The sequence below is a fragment of the Myotis daubentonii genome, chromosome 5, assembly GCF_963259705.1.
Source record: "Myotis daubentonii chromosome 5, mMyoDau2.1, whole genome shotgun sequence".
Classification (NCBI taxonomy): Eukaryota; Metazoa; Chordata; class Mammalia; order Chiroptera; family Vespertilionidae; genus Myotis; species Myotis daubentonii.
The window spans coordinates 74,259,669-74,282,709 of record NC_081844.1 but is presented as its reverse complement, the minus strand read 5'-3'; the positions used below and the strand labels follow the sequence as shown (position 1 = coordinate 74,282,709).

Sequence of the window (23,041 nt, the reverse complement as noted above, 5' to 3'; positions counted from 1 at the left end):
CTTATATACAGTACATATCTAATGTACTGTTTAATCTATAAACAAACACTTCTTTTCTTAGATTAATAGAACCACTCCTATTACCCTTAAATCACTTTTGGCACTCATGACAGGGATGTCTTTCAGAAAGTCAACATGTAGCATCTTCGCTTTTTCATATATCACTGCCTGTGAAATGCTATCACATGCTACTTTTCATTTATCCAAATCAACCAGTTTTTCTACCTCTTCAATTGCCTGTGATCATTTAGCAACAGTAGCACTTCTGATGGCCTATATATGTTTTAAAATTGTGCTAATCATCCATTTCTTGCAACAAAAGCAATTCATATACGTACGTATACGTATACATATACATATACATATACATATACATATACATATACATATACATATACATATACATATACATATACATATACGTAGCATAAGTTACTGGGATGTTTAGCGGTAAACTGACTCGCATTCCCTCCTTTGCTCGTGGCCTGAGAGATGCTTTTTGTCATGCTGAGGTATCAGCAAGAAAAGGTTGTCAGGTCTAGAACTGAAGTTGCGTTCAATAACCAAGACACTTATTCTGTGAACAACTTGGTCAAGAACTGAATTGTTCAAGATGGGAGATATTCAAGAACCAAGGTTTGACTGTATTTGCATCTTACGTAGCAACATGTTCAAGCAAAGGAATTACCACCTTAATACAGCAATGCTATAGCAGATTATTTCATTTCAACCCTGATATGTTCTTCAATCACATTTAATTATGTTTTATTTAAAGTGATAGCTAGATGTGTATATGTTCCCATCACTTTGACTTATTTCCCATGCTTTGAGCATGCACATTTTCTTTCTGGGGAAAAAAAAAAGTGAAACAAGGACAATTTTTTTGTGAACAAAGACACCTTGTTATTCTGACCTGGCTGATGAGGTTCAAAAGCAGCTTTCCTTCTGAGCCCACCAGGCAGGTGAGCAGCTGCGGGATCCAGGCCAGCCACTGGATGGGTGGCACACCAATGCAGTACTTGTCGACGGCATCTGCCAAAGTGTTTTTATCATCATCGAAACTTAAAAGCCACAGCACCTAGGGTAGAAGAAAAAATTCTAGAGTCGAATAAAAATTCTGAGGCCTTTAAAGTGACTTTTTCCAGCATTAAAATACCATATAGAGTCGTTTTGCTGGAAACATATCACCAAAGGGCCAACAATATTGCTAAACTTACCAGATAAATAAAACCAAAACCTAAAATAAAGTTTTTTGTTTAGAGTCAGCTTTAATGCCAATTATTAACTGATCCAATCAACTAGCTGGCGGTGGCCAGTGACCCTGAGGTGGATGGTGAGGGCCTGCCACCCTGCTAATTCACACCCATGATCGCACCAATACAAACTGGACTTTTGCTAAAAATCTCAGAGGAACGCCACCCTAGCATCAGGTAGGCCACAGGTTGGCAGCCCCGTGTCCAAGGATGTCTGAAACAATGACATCTAGAATAAGCAAATTTGGAGTCAGATATTTGGGTGGTTTCTTTGCCTCATGGAGTTTGTTTGTTTCTATAGTTGGCTGGAACTACTATGTGCTGCTGTACATTCCACATTTTGGCATCACCTCAAGGAATTCTAAAAAAATCCACACCTTTAACAAACAAAACAGGAAAGAAAAATAACTTATTCTTCAGTTTTCTTCAAGAATTAATCCTGGGCTATATTTATATGTTTTGTGGCAGGGATGAGGGACAAGAGGGAGCAACACTGAAGGACTCTCAAGCTGATGCTCATCACTGGGCACATGTCAAACTGCCAATCCTGTGCCCAGCACTATGCTGAGGCAACAAAGGATGAGAATGCCAGCAACCAGGATCTCGCCCTGTAGTGTGCGCAGAAACCATGGGACTCACCATGACCTGCGACTAGAGCTGACAGGCTCTATGACATGTGCACTGTCCCTGCAGGCGAGAGCAGAATCTAACAGGTGTCTAGCAGGTAAGGTCTCCTTGCAGACCCCTCATCAGTCGGCAGGAACCTCTGTCTAGTATGAAATCCCACAGTGAACACTGGACTTGAGACCTAAGACCCAGACTCCAGGCTTGGTTTTGCTGCTTAAATGTCCTGGGATCCCGAGTATGTCCAGGCCTCAGTTTTCTCAGCTTTAAAACTGAAATAGGAAAGGTACTTTGAAGAGTTATAAAAATGGAGAGTTAAGGCATGAAATAAGCCTCTCACCCAGCATGAATTCGAAGTAGCTGAATTGTCATTCAAACTTGAAGGCTACCAGACTGATCTCTGGTCAGAGCTAATTCTTTTGGCCTCACCTTGGCTAAGTATTTCCTTGATTTGCTCTCGTTCTGATGCCGGCATGCATGCAGGTAACAGGTAATGGCAGACACTCCGAGATGCAGCTGCCGCTCCTTCACGAAGATGTTCTCCAGGTAATCGCCCCACATGGCCCAAGCCTTCACCAGCACATCATGCATCTGCACAGCTGCAGAAAAGGCTTTGTTTGCTTCCTCAGACCTGTGAGGACACAAATCAAAACATTAATTTGGTTTTCTTTCCAGGTGAACGTCATATAAAAAAACCAACCATTTAAAAGTGAACAACGATTCAGTGGCGTTTAGTACAGTCACGCACTTTGGACATACAGGTCATGCAGCTACCACCTCCATGTATGTAGTGCCAAAACGTTTCACCATCCCAAAATAAAACCCCAGCCATTAAGCAACCTCTGGGGACCACCAATCTGCCTGCTGTCTCTATATAGATTACCAATTCTTCATATTTCATGTTAAGGGAATCACACATTATGTGTCTGGCCTTTCACTTAGCATAGAGTGAAGCATGTATGAGTACTTTATTCCTTTTTATGACTAAATACTATTCCACTACCTGTATATGCCACATTTTGTTTACCGGTTCATTTGAGGTGTTTTAACATTCTAGCTACTTTAATAGTGCTGCTGTGAACATTCATGAGTAAGTACTCATTTTCAATTATTTTGGGTAATATACCAAGGAGTAGAACTGCTCCTATGTTTAATTTTTTGAGGAACTGCCAAAGTGTTTTCCATAGTGGCTGCACCATGTTAGTATCAAACCAACAATGTATAAGACATTAAAGAGAACTACGCATCCATATCCCTTACTAATACAGATGCAAACATCCTCAGCAAAATATTAGCAAACCAAATCCAACAGCATATTTAAAGATTATGCTCAGTGACCAAGTGGGATTTACCAGCAATGCAAGGAGTGATCCAATATACAAAAATCAATCCATATACTACACCACATTAACAGAATGAAGGAGAAACACATTGTCTCAGTTGATGAAGGAAAAGCATTTGACAAAATGCAACACCTTTTCATGATAAAAATGCTCAACAAACTAGGAATAGAAGGAAACTACGTTAATATGATGAAGGTCATATATGAGAAACCCACAGCTAATAGCATACTCAATGCTGGATAATACAAAGTTTTCCTCTGAGAACTGGAACAAGACAAGGATGTCCATTTTCACCACTTCTACTTCAACTTAGTGCTGGAATTCTTAGCCAGAGCAAACAGGCATGCAGATTGGCAAGGAAAATGCTAACTATCTCTATTTGAAGATTACATGATCTTATATACAGAAAAACCTAAAGAACTATTATAGCAAAGTTGAAAAATAAAAGATCAATATTTAAAATCCAGTTGTATTTCTATACCTTAGCAATGGACAATCTGAAAATAAAATTAAGAAAGCATTTTATACCATCAAAAGGAATAAAATATTTAAGAATAAAATTAACATAAGAAATGGAGGACTTGCCCTGACCGGTTTGGCTCAGCGGATAGAGCGTCGGCCTGCGGACTCAAGGGTCCCAGGTTCGATTCCGGTCAAGGGCATGTACCTTGGTTGCAGGCACATCCCCAGTGGGGAGTGTGCAGGAGGCAGCTGATCTATGTTTCTCTCTCATCGGTGTTTCTAACTCTCTATCCCTCTCCCTTCCTCTCTGTAAAAAATCAATAAAATATATTAAAAACAAACAAACAAACAAGAAATGGAGGACTTGTACATTAAAAACTATAAAATATTGTTAAACGAAACTAAAGATGACCTAAGTAAATGAATCCTGTGTTCATGGATTGGAGATTTAATACTATTACCGTAGCAATACTGCCCCCCTAAAATTAATCTACAGATTCAGTGCAATCCCTGTCATAGCTTCAACTGCCTCTTTTTGCAGAAATAAATAACCTAAAATTAATATGGAAATGTAAGGGACCTCAAAAAACCAAAACAATCTTGAAAAATAGCAAACTGAGAGAATGCTTCCCAACTTCAAAACTTACTACAAAGCCAACAGCAATCAAGGCAGTGTGGTCCTAGTGTAAGGGTGAAACCCATGGAACAGAACTGTGTCCAGAAATAAAGCTATACATTTCTGATTAACTGATTCAAAGTTAAGGCCATTCAACAGGGGGAAAGAACAGTCTTCTCAACAAATGGTGCTGGGAACAACACGATATACACATGCAAAAGAATGAAATTTGGACAACTACCCTCATGCAATATTAAAAAATTAACTCAAAATGGATTAAAGAGAGAAATGTAGGAGCTAAACCTGTAAGACTCATAGGAGTAAATGCACATGACCATGACCTTGGGTTAGGCAATGGTATCTTAGATATGAAACCAAAAGTACAGGCAACAACAACAAAAATTTGATAAATTGGACTCATCAAAATAATAAGCTTTGTGCATTAAAGACACTATCAAAAAAGTAAAAAGATCGCTTATATAATATGAGAAAATATGATGTATTTGAAGGAAACATATCCAGACATGTAATAATTAGAACTCAACAATAAGTCAAATATACAAATAAAAAATGGGCAAAGTAACTGAATAAATATTTGTATAGAAAAGATATATAAATGACATAGAAGCACCTAAAAGATGCTAAACATCCTTAGTCATTAGAAAAATGCAAAGTAACCATAATGAGATTCCACTTTATACTCACTGGGATAGCCATAATCAGAAAAATGGAAATTAACAAGTGCTGGCAAGGAGGTGGAGAAACTGGAAACACAGACTATCCTGGTGGGAATGAAAATGGAGCACCTACTGTAGAAAACGGGCAGTTTCTCAAAAAGATAAAGAAATACTACCCTGGCCAGTGTTTCTCAGTGGTTAGAGTGTTGGTCCATGTACCAAAGGATTGTGGGTTCGATTCCCAGTCAAGGGCATGTACTCCACTCCTGAGTATATACCCAAGAAAACTGGAAACATGCTCATACAAAATCTTTTACATGAATGCTCACAGCAGCATTATTCATAATAGCTGAAAAGTGGAAACAACCCAAATGTCAATTGTTGAATGAATAAATAAAATGTAGGAATATACAATGAAATAGTATTCAGCCATGAAAAGGAACAAAGCACTGATACATGCTATAACATGAATGAACCTAAAAAACATGTGAAAAAGCCAGATTCAAAAGGTCACATTATATGTGATTCTATTTATATGAAATGTTGACAATAGGCAAATCACAGAGACAGAAAGTAGATTAGTGGCTGTCAGAGGACAAAGGAAGAGACTGCTAACAGGTATGGGGTTTCATGTGAATTTAAAACAGATTTTACAAGGATAAAACCCTTTTATCTTGACAAACTCGCTTTTATTTAAAAACTAGAGGTCCGGTGCATGAAATTTGTGCGCGGGGGGGGGGGGGGGTCCCTCAGCCCAGCCTGCACCCTCTCACATTCCAGGAGCCCTCGGGGGATGTCTAATTGCCAGGTTAGGCCCATTCCCAGGGAGCAGGCCTAAACCGGCAGTTGGGCATCCTTAGCACTGCCATGGAGGCAGGAGAGGCTCCCGCCACTGCTGCTGTGCTCGCCAGCTGGGAGTTCAGGTCAAGGCCCTGTGGGAGTGCACTGACCACCAGGGGGCAGCTCCTGTGTTGAGCGTCTGCCTCCTGGTGGTCAGTGCACATCATAGCAACCGGTCATTCCACTGTTCAGTCAATTTGCATATTAGCCTTTTATTGTATAGAAGAATAAGCTTAATGCAACCCCTATAACTGAAAATGTGAAAGGTGGGTTTTATAGCTCTATATATGGCAACAGGTAGCATCTTGTAAGTATACGTAATTTATATATTTTATAAAATTTCACCTGATATTCATTTCTCTGAAACAGGGTTTAGCTACCTTTTTCTGTAATGGACCAGTAAGAAAACGGGTTAGGCTTTGCAGGCCATATAATTTCTGTCACAACTCAACTCTGTGGCTATATTGTGAACAGCCATAGACACGTCAGAGGTGTGGGTGTGCGCCAATATGTCATTTACAAATCCAGACACTGGCTGGATTTGGCCTGTAGGCCATAGATGACTGACACCTGCTCTAAAATAAGAAGCATCTCCATAAAAGGGATCAACTCTGTGCCCCAATGGCATGCTGAGAAAATGGAGAGATGAATACATGTTATCAGCCGTTCTGTTTTCAAGCAACTCCTTTTTAAAAAGCTTTTAAAGTACACATCAAACTGGTTTATCAATCAGTTGGAAGTTACTCTCTCTGCAGAGATATAACACCTGAAACATCACACCTGACAACTACCACCGAATCATACCAATTTCAAGCTTGACATTCACATCGGCTTCAAGTAATAAATAACCAAAGTTGTTGAGTTTTACTCTTACTTTCCTCCCATGTAACATACATACTTGTTAATCTGAGCCAAGAACATTCCCTTCAGTGCATAAAATTCAGCTGTCATCTCTTTTGTGAAGTATTTTAAGTTTGTAGATTCTATAACTTCAAGTCCCTGTTTAAAAAAAAAAATGTAGAAAAAGTCCTTGAAATTTTTATGCAATATAACAAATTCATTAAAATATTAATCTAACTAATATATCCTAAAGGTCATTGACAAATGTACTTTAAATTGACAACAGATTTGCCTACCATGAATATCTATTGACCAATAGTATTTAAACTGAATCACTAAATGCTAATTCAGGTTCTAGACCAGGGGTGGGCAAACTTTTTGACTCGAGGGCCACAATGGGTTCTTAAACTGGACCGGAGGGCCGGAACAAAAGCATGGATGGAGTGTTTGTGTGAACTAATATAAATTCAAAGTAAACATCATTACATAAAAGGGTACGGTCTTTTTTTTTTTTTTAGTTTTATTCATTTCAAACGGGCCGGATCCGGCCCACGGGCCGTAGTTTTCCCACAGCTGTTCTAGACACATTAAGGGTATTATTTTATACTAGAGATCCAGTGCATGGATTTGTGCATTGGTGGAGTCCCTCACCTGGCTTGTGCCCTCTTGCAATCCAGGACCCCTCGGGAGATGTCAGAGAGCCGGTTTCAGCCTGATCCCCGCAGACCAGGCTGAGGGACCCCACCGGTACACGAATCTGTGCACCGGGCTTCTAACATGCATATAAGATCTTTAATCTCTTCTGGCCCTCCCTTCCCCCTTCTCCCTGAGATTCATCAGTCTGTTCCATCTTTCCATGCCTGTGGTTTCCACTTCTGCATTGAGCATCTGCCCCCTGGAGGTCAGTGCACATCATAGCTACTGGACAGTCGGTTGGTGAGTTGGCCCGTTGCTTAGGCTTTTATATATATAGATGTCTAAACAGTTTATTGATTTTATTAATATTCCTCTGAATATAGCCACTATCTACATTACAATATCCTACTTCTGCAGTCTAATTTTTTTCCTTAAATACATTAACCAAGTACACGATAGAACAGAGATGAGAAAATGTAATTCAAATACTCTAGTGGTGCCCTGTACACCAAAAGGTAGCAGGGTTAATTCCCAGTCAGGGAACATTCCCAGGTTGCAGGCGCAGGTTTTTGATTCCTGGTTGGGGCGCATACCTGAGTCAACATTCAATGTTTCACTCTCACTTCAATGTTTCTCTCTCTCTCTCCTCTCCCCCTCTCCCTAAAATCAGTAAAAGCATGCCTCAGGTGAGGATTAAAACATATATATGTATTCACTCAAGTGCTTTCCTTTCCTTTTCTTGTTCAGGAAGATCTGATTCCCTACTAAGGCTGTATTTGTTGAAAGTTCTAACCCTCCTTCCCTACTGTCTGAACCAGGAGTTCCATGTGGACACTCCTACACTTCTTTACTGGACCTGCTGGGCACAGGGGCAGGCACCAGGCACTGATGGCACTCTACCTGCATACACTCGTTTTTCCCCATGACTCCGGCCAGTTGGAGGTAGCATTTGACTTGCTGTCGGATCTTCTGGAAGCAATCCACGATAGGAACAGTTGGAATAGTATGAATACGACTTAATATATCCAGAGCTACATTGACCAGTCCTTGTTTCCGGGCAATTTTTCCATACTGGATGATTGCTGAAGCTGATGCATGAACTCCAAGCATAGCATTATTGGAACTTGGATCATGCTGAGAACTATTTTCATACGCAGTTACAATAGCTAGAGAGCAAAGAAATGAGTTATTAGTCCATGCCAAACATTCTCCAAGTGTCCCACAATAAGGCTTAAGTAAAAAATGAAAACAAACACACACGGCTTATGAAGATGGGAAGCTCTGTAATAAATTCTTGTTACTTTTCCTTGTATTTTATATCAAAAAGAAGATATAAAAAGCACTAACTATTGAGTGTTACCATCGTGGCTAACTAAATCATGAAGGCTGCTCTAAACAGATGTCTGGCAGGTTTAGTGTATGAGCAGAGGGGACCAGAAAACTGGAGAAGGCTACACACACAGCCACCTAGGAGCAGTTCTTCGTTGGAGGTGAGGGGTTGTGTTCAAAACAAAGAGCCACAACCCAGAGCTCTGATCACACTGGCCTGAGCCCCTGATGCAAGAAGCAGTGTCAAGCAGCACTTCTGTTCCAGCTAGAAAAAATTTAACAGGTAGAAAAATCCTTCCCATCTTTCACCACCTTCACCTCTGTCTCACCATACCACCACCATCTCCCATACCCACCAAAAATCAGAAAATCTGGTAAAAGAAATAAAAAACCAAGACATGAAACCAGAACAGTGGGGTGTCTGGGAAATTACATGATGAATGCATGCCGGACCAGGTAGGTTTACCCTGGTAATGATGCTGCCGCCACATGAAGACGCTGCTCCAGTGGGACAAGTCGTCAGACACAATGGGCAGCCTGTTCCTCCAGGTCTTTACCACCGTCTTCATGTCGTGCAGGCTGTTGTTCCTTCCCAGGTTGGTCGGCTGTAAACCTGCATTTATTTGCGCAGCTTCCTGAAGTTCAATGATTTGCTGGGCGGCCTGAATGAAACCAACATAAGAGATTCCATAGTAAGCGTTACATCGAAGATCACATGAGAAAATAAACCAGAGTCGATCAGGAATCAGATTGATTGTAAAGATCTCACAAATCTATTATGAAAGAAAGCACTGACTTCTACAGACACCTTAGATTGCACATTTAACTCATTTTTCACCTCCAACACTGCTCTCCTGATCCCAATTTTAAAACCTCAGCTCTGTGGCCACTGCGAGACAGGAGATGGGAAGAAGAATGGTGTAGATACCAAAGTTGCTGGTTCTATTTTCTCTTTGGGCTGGTACAGACATTTTCAATCACGTGTCTTATGAGTCTGTATAGTTTACTACTTTTTAAACCTTAGATGTGTTGCTAGCTCCAAACTTCTGGTGCCATCTCCTTACTGAGAGAGCCCTGGCCACAATTTTGAGTCTATCCAAATTCTACCCATTAAGATCCACCTTCCCCTCCCACAGGAATTTAAAAAATAAAAATTAATAAAATAAAAAGAAGCACTTCTCGCCCTGAGTGGTGTAGCTTGGTTGGTTGTGTGGAGTGTCATCCCATGTACCAGAAGGTCACGGGTTTGATTCCTGGTCTGGGCACATACCTAAGTTGCGGGTTTGATCCGGGGTATATATAGGAGGTAATTGATCGATGTGGCTACATAAGTTGTGGTACATTTACACAATGGAATACTATGCCGCTATAAAAAAGCTCTTACCCTTTGAGACAGCATGGATGGATCTGGAGAGTATTATGCTAAGCCAAATATGTCAGTTGGAGAAAGACAAATATCACATGACCCATTTATATGTGGAATCTAATGAAATAAACTGACAAACAAAATAGGGCCAAAAAAAAAAAAAAAAATAGGGCCAGAGGAATGGATGCATGTAACAGAATAACAGATCTCAGGTGGGGATAAGGAGGACGAGATTAACCAAAGAGCATATATGCATATATGCATAACCATGGACACAGATAATAGTATGGGGAAGACCTGGTGTGGGGTGGGGTGGAGGAGGGCAAAAAGGGAGCAAATGGAGACATCTGTAATACTGACAATTAAAAAAAAAAAAAACATTTGAGACCCATTTTGAAAGAAAACAGAGCAAGTCCTGATATTGAGGAGGACCGAAGGGAATGAAGGAGATACTCTGAAGTTCTAAGCCTGGATACATGAATTAACCAGATAACTCTTTTTTGGTTCACTACTGAAAGTATTTTTGTCAAAATTCATCTTTCCTACACTACAATTTGACAATCATTATTAAAATTAAAAATATTAATAACAAAAAGCAAATAAACAAACCAAAAAAATATATCCTCCGCCTGGCTGGTGTGGCTCTGTGTTTGGGCATCGACCTACAAAGCAGGAGGTCACGGTTCAATTCCCCGTCAGGGCGCATGCCCTGGTTGCATGCTTGATCCCTTGTAGGGGGTGTGCAGGAGGCAGGCGATCAATGATTCTCTCTCATCATTGACTCTTCTTTCTCTCTCTCCCTACTTCTCTGAAATCAATTTAAATATATAAAAGTTTCAGAGAATGATAGACCTTTCGAACTGAACAGTGGCATCACACTGATGGTGGGATAGTGGGCACTAAATAAAATTCGTAAAGCAAAAATTCAAATCATCAAAATCACTCCTAAGAATATCTTCTGTCACTTAAATCCCTTGGAAGTTCCAAAAATGAGAAGCAACATTTTAGTCTACATTTTCACTCTGCCTTCCTTCCACTGAGGATGAGTGTAAGTGGGAAAGGACAAGACAGGAAGGAGTTTCCTCTCTGCCATCCAGTTCAGTTTACAGATCTACGCCTGGACAAGCTGTTCTCTGCTATGAGGGCCCATGAGGCTGCTCACATTAATGTATCATAACCCACCTGGAGAAGAGGCGTGTGCACATGGGACACCACATGAGGCAAGCGCCGCCACTCCCGGATGGCCAAGCTGCTGGCCATTTCCACCAGGCGTTCGATGAAGCTGAGCTGCTGCTCCTCAGGATGGCAGATAGCCAAGTACCCACGGTACATGTTGACCTTCCAAGCCATCTCCTTGGGACAACTTACTTCTACCTGGTAATAAAGAACATTACATAGGAAGCTATGGGTATTCTTCCTCTCAGCAGAAAGAGTCAAAAAGGAAAGTCAATGTATTTTTGTAGTCAAAGCAATAAGCAGAAATTAAGCTATAAACAGACATTTCTTTTATTTAGAGAAGTCATACATTTCAACTAATTTTTCTGGATACTCTCCTTTTCCAAATACCAGTCCGTGGCCAATCTCTCTAGCTACGAAAATATGCCACAGGCTCCTTGTTTTAAGGTATCAGTGGTGCCAAAAAGGGCAAACTGATCACCACTGCTACTACAGGTGAGGTTAGCCACCATCACTTGGCTACAAAGTTACCCAGTGAAGTCCAAAATATTAAACACATGTTCATCTCCACTCTGACAAATACTAGTGAAATTATGAACTTTTCCTAATTCAACTCTTACTCTGGGAAGTTAATCTGTAACCCTAACCCTTGCTCCCGCACACACAGCTACAGCTAGGTAAAGGATCCTCGTGAGTCCCTAAGCCCATGTGCTTGCTCACCACCTTCGAGAGAAAGCATTAGAACTCATCACATGTTATCAATCTCATATAGAGCATTTAAATGATAAAAAATTAAAGTCTCAAAAATAATCTCTGTATATAAGAAGATAAAAGGCTATCTCTGCTGAAGGAATTGCATAGGACTTGCTCTAACAAGATCAAGAAACATTCATTGTTAAGCACCTTTAGGAAGTAACAATAAAAATTATACACATTTTAGTGCCTTAATGCTCTTTGCCCAAATGATGTAATAATAAATGCCGTCCTGTATTTTATACCTTGGCTTGTTTTGACTTCTTACTCTTTCAAAAATCATTCACCTTCTTGAGCTGGCCAATGGTTCTCAGTGGTTAGAGTATCAACCCACACACCAAAGGGTTACAGGTTCAATTCCAGGTCAAGGGCACATAACTGGGTTGCAGGTTAGATCCCCAGCCACAGTTGGGGCATGTGCAGGAGGCAACCAATCAATGTGAAACACACTGCCGTTTCTTTCTCTCTCTCTCTTGCACTCGAGCTCTCTCTCTCCCTCCCCCTCTCACTCTTTAAAAGAATCAATGGAAAAAAATATCCTCGGGTGAGGATTAACAAAAAAATTAAAATTCACATTCTTGACCCCTCAGATCTCAACAACCCAGTGATGAAGAAATTCAGGAAGGCAAACTTGTGAACACATCTGCTTCTAACATGATCGTCTAAAATTATACCAATCTCACATTTTCTGGACTTAAACACTAATTAACAGGCATTTTTCTTTCTTCTTTTTTTTGGGCAATTACAACACCTATCCTCTGTAACACTAATAGCAAAGGCATCTCTTTTAATTTCTCATCACTGAAAAAAATTAACCCATCTATTAAATCACACCAAGAAATGGACTATTGCAAGAAGTCCTATAATCGGAATGCACAGGAATAAAAAAGTAAGTTGTTTTTTTCCTTTTAAATATTGGCAAATAATCACTCAGAATGATTGTATCTTTCGAGCTTTTTTCTAATCAGCAAATGCCTTACAATTTTGGGAAAATAATCAAGATTTTTTTTCTTGAAAAAGAAATTCATTTGTCAGACCTATTGGCAGTATGACACTGCACATATCCAACTAAGTGAAACCTTGAAAAGATTTTATTTTTTTGTTTTCTGATTAATCCTTACCCAAGGAGATTTTTTCCATTGAGTTTTAGAGTGGAAGGGAGAGGGAGAGACTGAGAGAAAAACATTGATGTGAGAGAGACACATCGATTGGTTGCCTCATGCACTCAGATTGAGCCTGCAACCAAGGTACGTGCCCTTGACCGGAATCGAACCTGAGACCCTTCAGGCCAAGGGCCAACGCTCTAACCACTGAGCCAAGTGACTGGTTATTTCTCAGAGTAATACAAGCTCCCTGCATCAGATGAGTGATTTCCCAGATCCCAACCTGAAAGTCAAGATTTGGCCTCTATAACCACAATATGTTTAACAGTTTGTGACTATTTCAGTTCTTCCATCTTTTGCATTTTGTTAAAGGAACGTTAGTCATGAAATAAGTGCTGTAGCCTCAATAAAGTTTAAAATGTTAGGTTCATCGTTTCAAAGAAAGGGGCCTACGATCTCAATGTGTTTTTGTGGCTTCCACGTTAAGAGTAAAGAAAATCGCTGGCATGAATGTAAGAAAACCCAGTGAGTAAAGGGGTAGGCGAGAACAGGATGACACCATTTCCTTCCCGTAAGCTCCATTACATGGACACCACACAGAAAGACCAAAAGCTGGCAGGGACAGAGGCTGAGGGAGCATACGATGGGCGAGCACAGAGGCAGGGAAAAATAAAGAGCAATGAGAATGGCTGCATCCGAAGACAATAGTAAGGCAGCAACAATGTGTTGTGGGGTCAGATGGTACACAGGCTACACTGTCCAATCACTTTTGATGCCCTGTGGGAGAAAGGGAACTATACTCGTGTGCCACTCTCCCATCATGCACCCAATCCCTCTGGATGGAGTTTAATTTTTGTAATGTGGAGCTCAACCAAGTTAATAAATCAACTTCACTTACACTATACCACCATCACTTCCACAATACAAAACGTGCTTTGAATAGGAGCCTGGTTCATTCTCCAAACTTTTACTGACAGCCACACCCTGGAGTTGTAGGAGTCCCCTTTGCTGTACTCAGTTCTACAGCTGTGCTTCGGCCCACCAACTCCACCAGTAAAACTGACTCTGCTTCCAGATTTCTCCAGGTTCTATTCATTTACACTTAGAATCCAAGGCCTCCACAACTGATACTTATTATTATAATTGAATGATAAACTAACAATTTATAATTTAACTCAAATTCAGAAAAGGTGTTAAGAGATATCCAAAATGCATTCTTGCTTCCCAAAAGTTATCTTGATTTGCCAAAATTCCCAGGTTGTTCTAAGTGAAGAGAAATCTCCACAGAGATGCATGGCTTTGGCAAAAGGAACCCACGCAGCTGTGGGAACATAACCTGAGACTGTAGTAGTCGGGAGGGAGGTCTCACCTGCACCAACGCCTCCTTCATGGCTGTCCAGTTAGACACGCGCCAAGCACACTCCAGGACAAGGTAAGGGTTTATGTGACCTTTGGACTGGCCGTACTCCGTCAAGGCTTCCCACTGGTTCAATTCCTTAGAGCACCTGGAAGACCAGGGATTTGGGAAGTTCAGTTACCAACAAACCAACAGATTCAGAAAGCACGGGGATAGCCGTTTATTTCCATGCCACAGAAGAAAAGCCTTCTTCCCCCAAGAGAAGAGTGGGCTTCTGTGGGAGGAAGGCTTGGTCCACTGCATTCCCACCTGCCCTCTGGAAGAAACTGCTCCTGAAACTCCAGAACCGCCCACTGCACAGCGGAGAGCTCAGAGTACCAGAGCAGGGGAGAGGCAGGAATCAGTTTCCCCAACAGACATTTTTAACTACTCAAGTCTTTAAAAGTGTTCGTAGATTTGTTTGTTCTTATCTCGATGGAGCCATGAAGAAAGTAGCAAAGTTCCCTTTTAAAAACACTCATTATTAGAACATTTCAGAGATCTGTCACAGGTTCCCTTAACTGGCAGGAACACATCCCTGTCCGGCTTACCGAATCCAGTGGTCCTCCCAGAGCTGGTATTCTGGGAAAATAGCAGGGGATGCATTGCTCCTCTCGTGCTCTTTTTTGGCTTTATCCATTGCCTTCTCATAGGACTCTTGTGCCTAAAGAAGTTGACAATGCTGTCAAACTGCTGTTCGGGCAACTTCCCACAGCTGGTGCTCAATGGGCAAGTTGGGTCACAGACCCAGGAGCACCTGACACTCTCCTCTACAATCACTTGCCCCGGGAATCTCCTATTCTCAGAGCAGAGAGGAGGGAAGGAGGAGAACGGAGGGTGCGCCGTTCCCACACAGAATGGAGAGGGCGGCTGCCGGCCCAGGATGAGCCACTCTGTCCTGCAGCAATAAGAGCAGAGGCCACAGCCCATACCTATGCACTGTGCCCTTGGCCCACCCATGCCACATTGAAAGGACAGGCACGAAGGTTAAAATTTAAACACAGAAGGCCATCCACCTTCCACTTCCAATAGGGTCAATGAGTGTCCGTAAAAACCACCCACATTAGCTTCTACTGGCAAAGGATTTAGGGCTGAACGTTTAAGTAAGTTCCTGTCATATACTTCCTGTTTCTCTAAGCTGAATCTTCAAAGGGCCTTTATGTATAGAACAAGTGCTTCAAGTAAAACAGTAAACCTCTTATGTGAATGTGAACTGACTTGAGGACACTATAATATTGTAATATTACAATATATAACATAACCATGCATCCCATTCACTGGACAGTGGCTACCTGCTCAAAGAATCCATGCTGTTCGTAAGCAATAGCAGTTGCTGTCTCGGAATACTTGCAACGCTTCTGCCACAAACCAGCCCACATATCTTCCTCTTGTAACAAAGAGTAAAGTTCTGCAAGGGAATCCAGTATCTCCTGAAAACACAGATCATGGTTTTTAAGAACACATGACAAATACTTTTTTTCCGATAAAGCAACTTCACTGTGCTAGAACTTAAAATCACTTGGGAGATGTATATTGAGACCATGATGTCATTGGCAAGGAAGATGTAATTAACACATTGGGGGGGCCTCACCTGCTGAGGTGGAGTTATGCTCTCCTGCTCATAAAATTCCGTTGTTTGCTTTGGCTTAATCTGCAGACTCAGACCTTTTTCAAAAGCCTGGTGCTCTAGCATTAATGTGGAGCGGAACCAAAGGTTGTGTGTTTTCCCCAAGTACTTCAGAACGCAGGGTCTGATGGGGATCGGAGGGACACACTGGGACATGGCTTCCACGAAGCAGTTCAGTGCGCTGGGCTGACAATCCCGCTGCACCTGGTGACTGCCACTGCACAGGAACGGGCTAATCTCACCAGCTAGCGCCTAAAACCAAAGATCATGTTAATTCAGGTCTCCCTTCAAAAAGTCAACATGTTTTGACTCACACAGCATCTGTAAATATTTTTAATAATTGACTCTTAGATAACAGTCAATAGTTTTTCTTCATCCTTTGAAACACAATCAAGATTACTTTGTCAGAAATACTTATTGAAAGCTAAGACTATATTTCCCAAAACAGAAATTTAAGAATATACTCACATGCTGCTGTCGGTCAGATAGAATTTTCCACAACCTGGGAAAAAGCTGGACCCAGGTCTTCTCGGCCAGGGTGGTAGAAATGTGGCACAGCTGGACGAAGGCGCTGAGCAGGGCCCCCGTCTACAAACAGAAAAGAGGTCAGTGAGCCCGACGTGGCCTGTGCTAAACCTCCGGCCCGCAGCTGCCTCACACGCCCACGCTCAGGAGGCTCTGCAGGCCCACTGCTCCACTTCCAAACTCCCCACGGTCTGAGCAGTGTCACGTCACAGTGAAAAGATTCTCAGCACAGCGACCAACCCATCTGGCCTCCGCAGCCAAGCACAGACATGGGTGAGGGCTCATCAGTGACACGCCTTCATTTTCTAACTTTAAGGACATTTCCAAACATGCTAACACTGAAAGTACACATGAGCGGTGCCCAGGTGCATCAAGCAAAGGCCACGGAAAATATAAAAGGGGAAATACAAAAAGCACACGCATATGAGGTAAGTTATATGCCAATGGTACAATTCCGAAGAACAAATCAAGGGCCCAGAAAGTTCAGAGTCTCTGCAACTGACAGCAGCCAAGAGATGAAAAAGTGACTGGAGCCCTAGTTGGTTTGGCTCAGTGGATAGAGCGTTGGCCTGCAGACTAAAGGGTCGCAGGTTCGATTCTGGCCAAGGGCATATGCCTGGGTTGCGGGCTTGACCCCCAGTAGAACATGCAGGAGGCAGCCTATCAATGATTCTCTCTCATCACTGATGTTTCTATCTCTCTCTATCTCCCTTCCTCTCTAAAATCAATAAAAGTTTAAAAAAAAAAAAAGTGACTGGAATGACGAAACCATGAAAGGGCCTGGAGTGGGAATTCGAGGGCCCAAAAGCTATCAAATCCACAGATGGGTTGATTTTGTCCACAGCTTTGTTGTTTTTTGAAAATCTGAATTAGCTGCCAACATTTCCTCTAAAATAGCCAGGCTTCTAGCCTGCGTGAAGCCCGTGGGGCACACCTATCTCCTGATATGACCAGAAACATCTCTGTTTCTTTGTAACACTCCTCAAAAGTAACTCAATATATGGAGCCATATGTGATTCACCACATATTCTCATTTTCTTCTTTTTTATTGCATGTGAAATATAATCCAGCAATGTCTCATCATATATATTTAGTAAACAATTTTACCATTTCTTTCAAGGGACAGTAATGGGGAGTTAACCTCTTTTTATTTTTTCCCATAGGACAATGTTAAGTCCTTTCACGAATCTTTCCATAAAACATCCACTTTAGAGTCTCACAGAACAATAATGGTTCCCATTGAGAAAGGAAAGAAAGTGAAACTTGTAAAGGAAAATATTACATGGCTGTGGAATAATATTGATTTAGGATTCAAAATATGAAGGGGGGAGACCCACAACTATTCTTCCAAACCTACACACAGACCTTCACTTCTCGGAGAGTATCAAGAAATTTGTCATGTCTGTTGGTTAACATATGCAGCTGGTTTCCAATGTCCTTTTCAGAAAGTTCTTTGGTTTTGGGTGTGCTGGTCTGATCTCCAGGAGCCAGTTCAATATCTATCTCAACATCCTAAGAAACAAAAACAAACACAAATAAGCAAAACGAAAGAGTCAAATAATTAAAATCCAACAAATATAACTCGTATAAACTTCATTACATTTTTGGCAAGTAAAATTTTAGTTCATTTCCGGAAGTTTACAATTATTAAAGTAATCTTGAATTCTAAAATAAACAACATACAGATTAACTTGATCAGGCCTATTTCCTTCTCTTTCTCTTTTTCTTTTAGATGATACCATTTTGCATTCATATTTGGATTATGGAAAGCAAAATAAAGTTCCAACAGTAAGAATAATAAAGATTAGGAGCACTGGCTGGGCAGCTCAGTTGGTTAGAGCATCGTCCCAATACACCAAGGTTGTAGGTTCAATCCCAGGTCAGGGCACATGTAAGAATCAACCAATGAATGCCTCAATAAGTGGAACAACAAATCAATGTTTCTCTCTTTTTCTCTCCCCCTCCCTCCTCCCACTCCCTCTTAAAAAAAAATCAATGGAAAAAATATCCTCAGGTGAGGATTAGCAAAAAAATAATTTTTTAAACTTGAATCTAGGTATCACATTTAGAGCTTTTAAAGTAAACAGGTTTCAATTCATTGCTCCTGCCCTAAAGAAGTATAACCCTGATGTAAAGGTGGAGAAATGGGCCTTCTGCTGTGAAAAGGAAGCACCACGCAATCCAGACATTACCTCCTCTTTGGACTCGCTGTTCTCTCGCTCCCGAGGCTCCTGCTTGACATGTGTGACCATGGCAAAGGCTGCTCGATCATGGCTGTCGGCCAGGTTGATGACATTGGTGATGGACGGGAGCATAGCTCCTTGGCAGCTGGTACCAATGGGAGTGCTCTTCTCACACACGGCCAAGAGAAGCTAGAGGGTTTGAGAACAGAAGTAGACCTTGCATTGGGGGCTTGTGGGACCCTAGTCACTCTCTAATCATTTTGACAAGCATGCCCATTCTGACGGCTCCAGACCCGTGACTCTGCTCGGCACCTCTCCCCAGCCTAGACACACAGTCTAGCCTCACTGCACGTTCCTCACTCAGGAACTTCGGACTCTAGTCTAAGAGCAAGCTCAGCTCAGCATCTTTCTCCCGTCCCAGACGAGCGTCCTCGCCTAGACTCGTCAGACAGGTTCCTTTGCTTCGGCCACCGAATTTTTTCTTTTCTCTCATCACTCATGCCACATCACCAAGTCCTGCCAATGTCACCTCCTGCCTGGACATAACTCCCTAAATCATCTTGACATACTCTTCTCAAATGCATCTTCTTCCACACAGCTGACCCCCCAGTGGCTTCCACAGTCCTCAGGGAACAGTGCAAGCTCCTTATAGCGAGGCTCACAAGAACTTCCCTAATGTAACACTCCCCACCTGCATGTAACACTTCCGTGCCTACTCCCCACAACCCCAATATGCTTCAGCACCCAGCCTTGGCTCATGCCACCTCCCCGCGACCCCCCCAGCATTCTCTTGGCAAATATTTACTGAGCACCCACTAAGGTCTGTGTGAGGCCCTGGAGGTTCGTTTGTCAACTTCACAGACATGGCATCCCCTGCCCTCGTGAAGCTAAAGTGTCAGAGGGAGGGACAAGACCAACATCAACACATAAAGAAACGCAGACTTTTGACAGCAGCCAAGGAACAGTAGACTGATGGAGAAAAGGGTGCCCACTTCAGCTTGGTGTCAAAAATGTGGTACATTTGAGAACACAGAAGGCCGAGTGAGGGAGAAAAGAACAGCATAGGACTGGAGAGAGTGACAGGGGTCTGGTCACTCAGGGGCTAGCAAGACCGTATCCTACAGGCTGGATTTTGTGCCAAATACAATGGCAAGGAGCAACACAATCGACTTTGTTCTTTAAGAATGATTTTGTAACAATAAAACTGTGGTGGGTAGGAGGGAAGGTTGGTGAACACTAAGAACACAGTACCCATCATCCTTATAAGCGATGATGGTGGCTGCAAGAAGGAGGAAGGAGATGGAAGAGAAGCGAGTGATCCTAAATTGGCAACACCTGGTGATAGACTAGATACACAGGATGGAGAGAAGGAAGGGAGGATTCCTGGCTTGTGCCCTCCAGCCTGCCTTGTCCTCTATCAATTCCTGTGTACTTGTCTCAGGAAATGTCTTCCATCTCTGTATCTGTAGTACCTGACCAGGGCCTGGCACCTAATAATAGCCATCAATAGATCTCTTGAAGAAATGATGAATATGTCAGGGAACTTTGTCCATTCTGTTGCTATGAGCAAAACTCCAAATATATGCTATATTCAGCATTAAGAAAACATAAATTCAGCACAAACTGAAACATGTCAGTTAACATGCTCTCACTGAAACCCAGTGCCACAGTTTCCTTCTTTTCCCTCAAAGAGAATTCCACAACCTTCTGTCCCATTAAAAAAAAAAAGTAATTCGGGCCCTAACCGGTTTGGCTCATTGGATAGAGCGTCGGCCTGCGGACTGAAAGGTCCCAGGTTCGATTCCGGTCAAGGGTATATACCTTGTTTGCAGGCACATCCCCAGTGGGGGGTGTGCAGGAGGCAGCTGATCGATGTTTCTCTCTCATCAATGTTTCCAACTCTCTACCCCTCTCCCTTCCTCTCTGTAAAAAATCAATAAAATATATATTTTTAAAAAAAGTAATTCGGTAACTTTCTAGTTTCATTCATGCTGCTTAAGAATCTAGAATTGACTGCATCATAGCAAGTGCTACAGGGAACCTAGATTTCCTGGTTCAGTTAATTGGTTATTAATAAGCAAAAGAATAAAGAACAGCCCATTAAAATCACAAGGGGCCTGGCCGGGTCGCTCAGTTGGTTAGAGCATTGTTCTAATACAATATGGTTGGGCGTTCAATCCCTGGGCAGGGCACATACAAAAATCACTAATGAATGCCTGGCCCGCTGGTGTGGCTCAATCTATGAACCAGGAGGAGTTCATGGGTTTGATTCCCGGTCGTGGCATGTGCCTGGATTGCAGGCTCGATCCACAGTGGGGGGCTTGCAGGAAGCGGCAGATCAGTGATTCTCCCCATCATTAGTGTTTCTCCCCCTCTCCCTTCCTCTCTGAAATCAATAACAATATGTTGGGGGGGAGGGGGGGATTAACCAATGAATGCATAAATAATAAACAGGTAGCTATCTTCCCCCCAAACCCCCCTTCACTTTTCTCTCTCTCTAAAAGCAATAAATAATTTCTAAAAAAACAAACAAACAGGAAGTCTCACTACAATCCTGTTAGAAATAGCCAAGCCCAGGCCAGTGTGACTCAATTAGCTGGACATCATCCCATGCACAGAAAGACTGCTGGTTCAATTCCTGGCTAGGGCACATGCCCAGGTTTTGGGCTCAATCCCAAGTAGAGGGCATGCAAGAGGCAGCTGATCAATGTTTCACTCTCTTATCGATGTTCCTCTCTCCCTCTCCCTTCTCTCTCTAAAAGTCAATAAATCTTTTTTTTAAAGAAATATCCAAAAATATCTGACTTTCCATCCAATAAAAGGTCTGACTATCAGACTATTTTACACAGGCCTTTATCCCCAGCACCCTGACTCCCCCACACAGGGATCAGAGCCCATGGCCTGGCCTGGAGGCCCCACCTTCCTGTTTTAAGAATTAGGAGAGCTGACAGTTATAGACATTCAATCTTCTAGGGCATACAGACAGAATTTACAACTTTTATATTTGAGGGGAAATGAATCTATAGCTACAAACTAAGGAATATTATTCAACTTTCTAATTAAAGCACTTAAAATCACCCCAAAAGAGCTTTGGATAAAAGCTTGACTTTCAGTCTTTTTTTTCTTCCTATTAGAGATTAAAAGTGGTTGAATAGGGGAGATTTGTATTCATCTTGGTGTATGTGAACACTTCCTGGCTTCAGTGCCCCAGCCACAGAAAGTGAGCTGAGCTTTTCCTACCTCGATGCACTGCTTAATCCAAAAGTGGTTCCCCATGGCTTCCCAATTCTGGGAGCAGGTCACATAAAGCAGACGCTCGTAAACCCGACGTTTCATAGAGTTGTCAAAAACCTCAAAAAACTTCGCCCTGATGAGTGGCTGGGCACAACGCAGCCCAGAGAGAAAGGCAGGCTCGAGTTTTGCAGTCAGCTCACTGCCAGACAGTGCCTCATCCCTGTAATCGAAAGAATAATATTAAGATGAAAGGGCTATACCCAAAGGTGAATGCCTCAAGCCATAAGCAAACAAGTGGGTACCAATTTCCCAAAATGCCTTTATGTAAAACAAGAGTATGCTACAAATCATCATAGACTGATGCAGTATTGTTGCAAAATGTTCAGTAATGATGCCAAAATATGTTACATGATTTAGAATTTAAATGAATATATCTTGGGTGTAACAAAAAAATTAAAATATCATGTAATGTTGCTTAGTCAGAGAACACTCTATAGATTGATACACAAAATATTTGAAAATTGCTGTAATTACCTGTAGACATAGTTAACAAGGTCTAAGAACTGTGCGTTTAACTCAAGGTCTTCTGGAAAACGCTTTTCTATGTAGGTCATCATTTTCACAAGCAAAATGGACTTCTCCCGGAGAGTAGGTGTCTGTGTGAATTTTTTAAAACAAAAGGTCAATTACTTCTATCTAAGAGAAAACATGTCCAGAAGTACTTCAGCCACCTGCTCTACCACTTTTTAAGCTCCTACAATTTTGTCAAGTAATTTAAGACAGTCATTTCTAAACAAACAAAAAATTATGCTTGAAATCAAGATGAGTGCCAATATAATTTTCCTAGGAACTAGCAATTAAATTGTAAAACTAATCAGAAGTTTGCAAGCATCCTATATAATAAAAGCCTAATATGCTAAGTATCTGGTCATCCATTCAACCAATCGAAGTGCAATATGCTAATGATGTGCTAGGTCGCTCCACCACTTGCTATGATGTGCACTGACCACCAGGGGGAAGGCAGTCGACCGGTGGACCAGTCACTATGACGTGCACTG

General features: G+C 41.9%; 1 protein-coding gene across 14 annotated transcripts in view; it reads right to left on the bottom strand.

Annotated features, from left to right (window-relative positions):
• The window catches only part of TRRAP (transformation/transcription domain associated protein), a 114,056-nt gene that overhangs the window by 15,769 nt on the left and 75,246 nt on the right, over positions 1–23,041 (bottom strand). For 10 of the 14 annotated variants that reach the window (XM_059698250.1, XM_059698248.1, XM_059698257.1 and 7 more), the window contains 15 exons: positions 22,518–22,639; positions 21,990–22,203; positions 18,759–18,938; positions 17,932–18,078; positions 16,510–16,629; positions 16,006–16,293; positions 15,707–15,844; positions 14,966–15,078; positions 14,388–14,523; positions 11,169–11,360; positions 9,054–9,282; positions 8,192–8,457; positions 6,714–6,814; positions 2,307–2,508; positions 914–1,078 (listed from right to left, as the gene is read on the bottom strand). In XM_059698250.1, coding sequence (XP_059554233.1) covers positions 914–1,078; positions 2,307–2,508; positions 6,714–6,814; positions 8,192–8,457; positions 9,054–9,282; positions 11,169–11,360; positions 14,388–14,523; positions 14,966–15,078; positions 15,707–15,844; positions 16,006–16,293; positions 16,510–16,629; positions 17,932–18,078; positions 18,759–18,938; positions 21,990–22,203; positions 22,518–22,639 — 2,613 coding nt within the window. The remainder of the gene's footprint in view (positions 1–913; positions 1,079–2,306; positions 2,509–6,713; positions 6,815–8,191; positions 8,458–9,053; positions 9,283–11,168; positions 11,361–14,387; positions 14,524–14,965; positions 15,079–15,706; positions 15,845–16,005; positions 16,294–16,509; positions 16,630–17,931; positions 18,079–18,758; positions 18,939–21,989; positions 22,204–22,517; positions 22,640–23,041) is intronic. The other 4 variants (XM_059698256.1, XM_059698262.1, XM_059698260.1 and 1 more) reach the window with 1 other exon arrangement.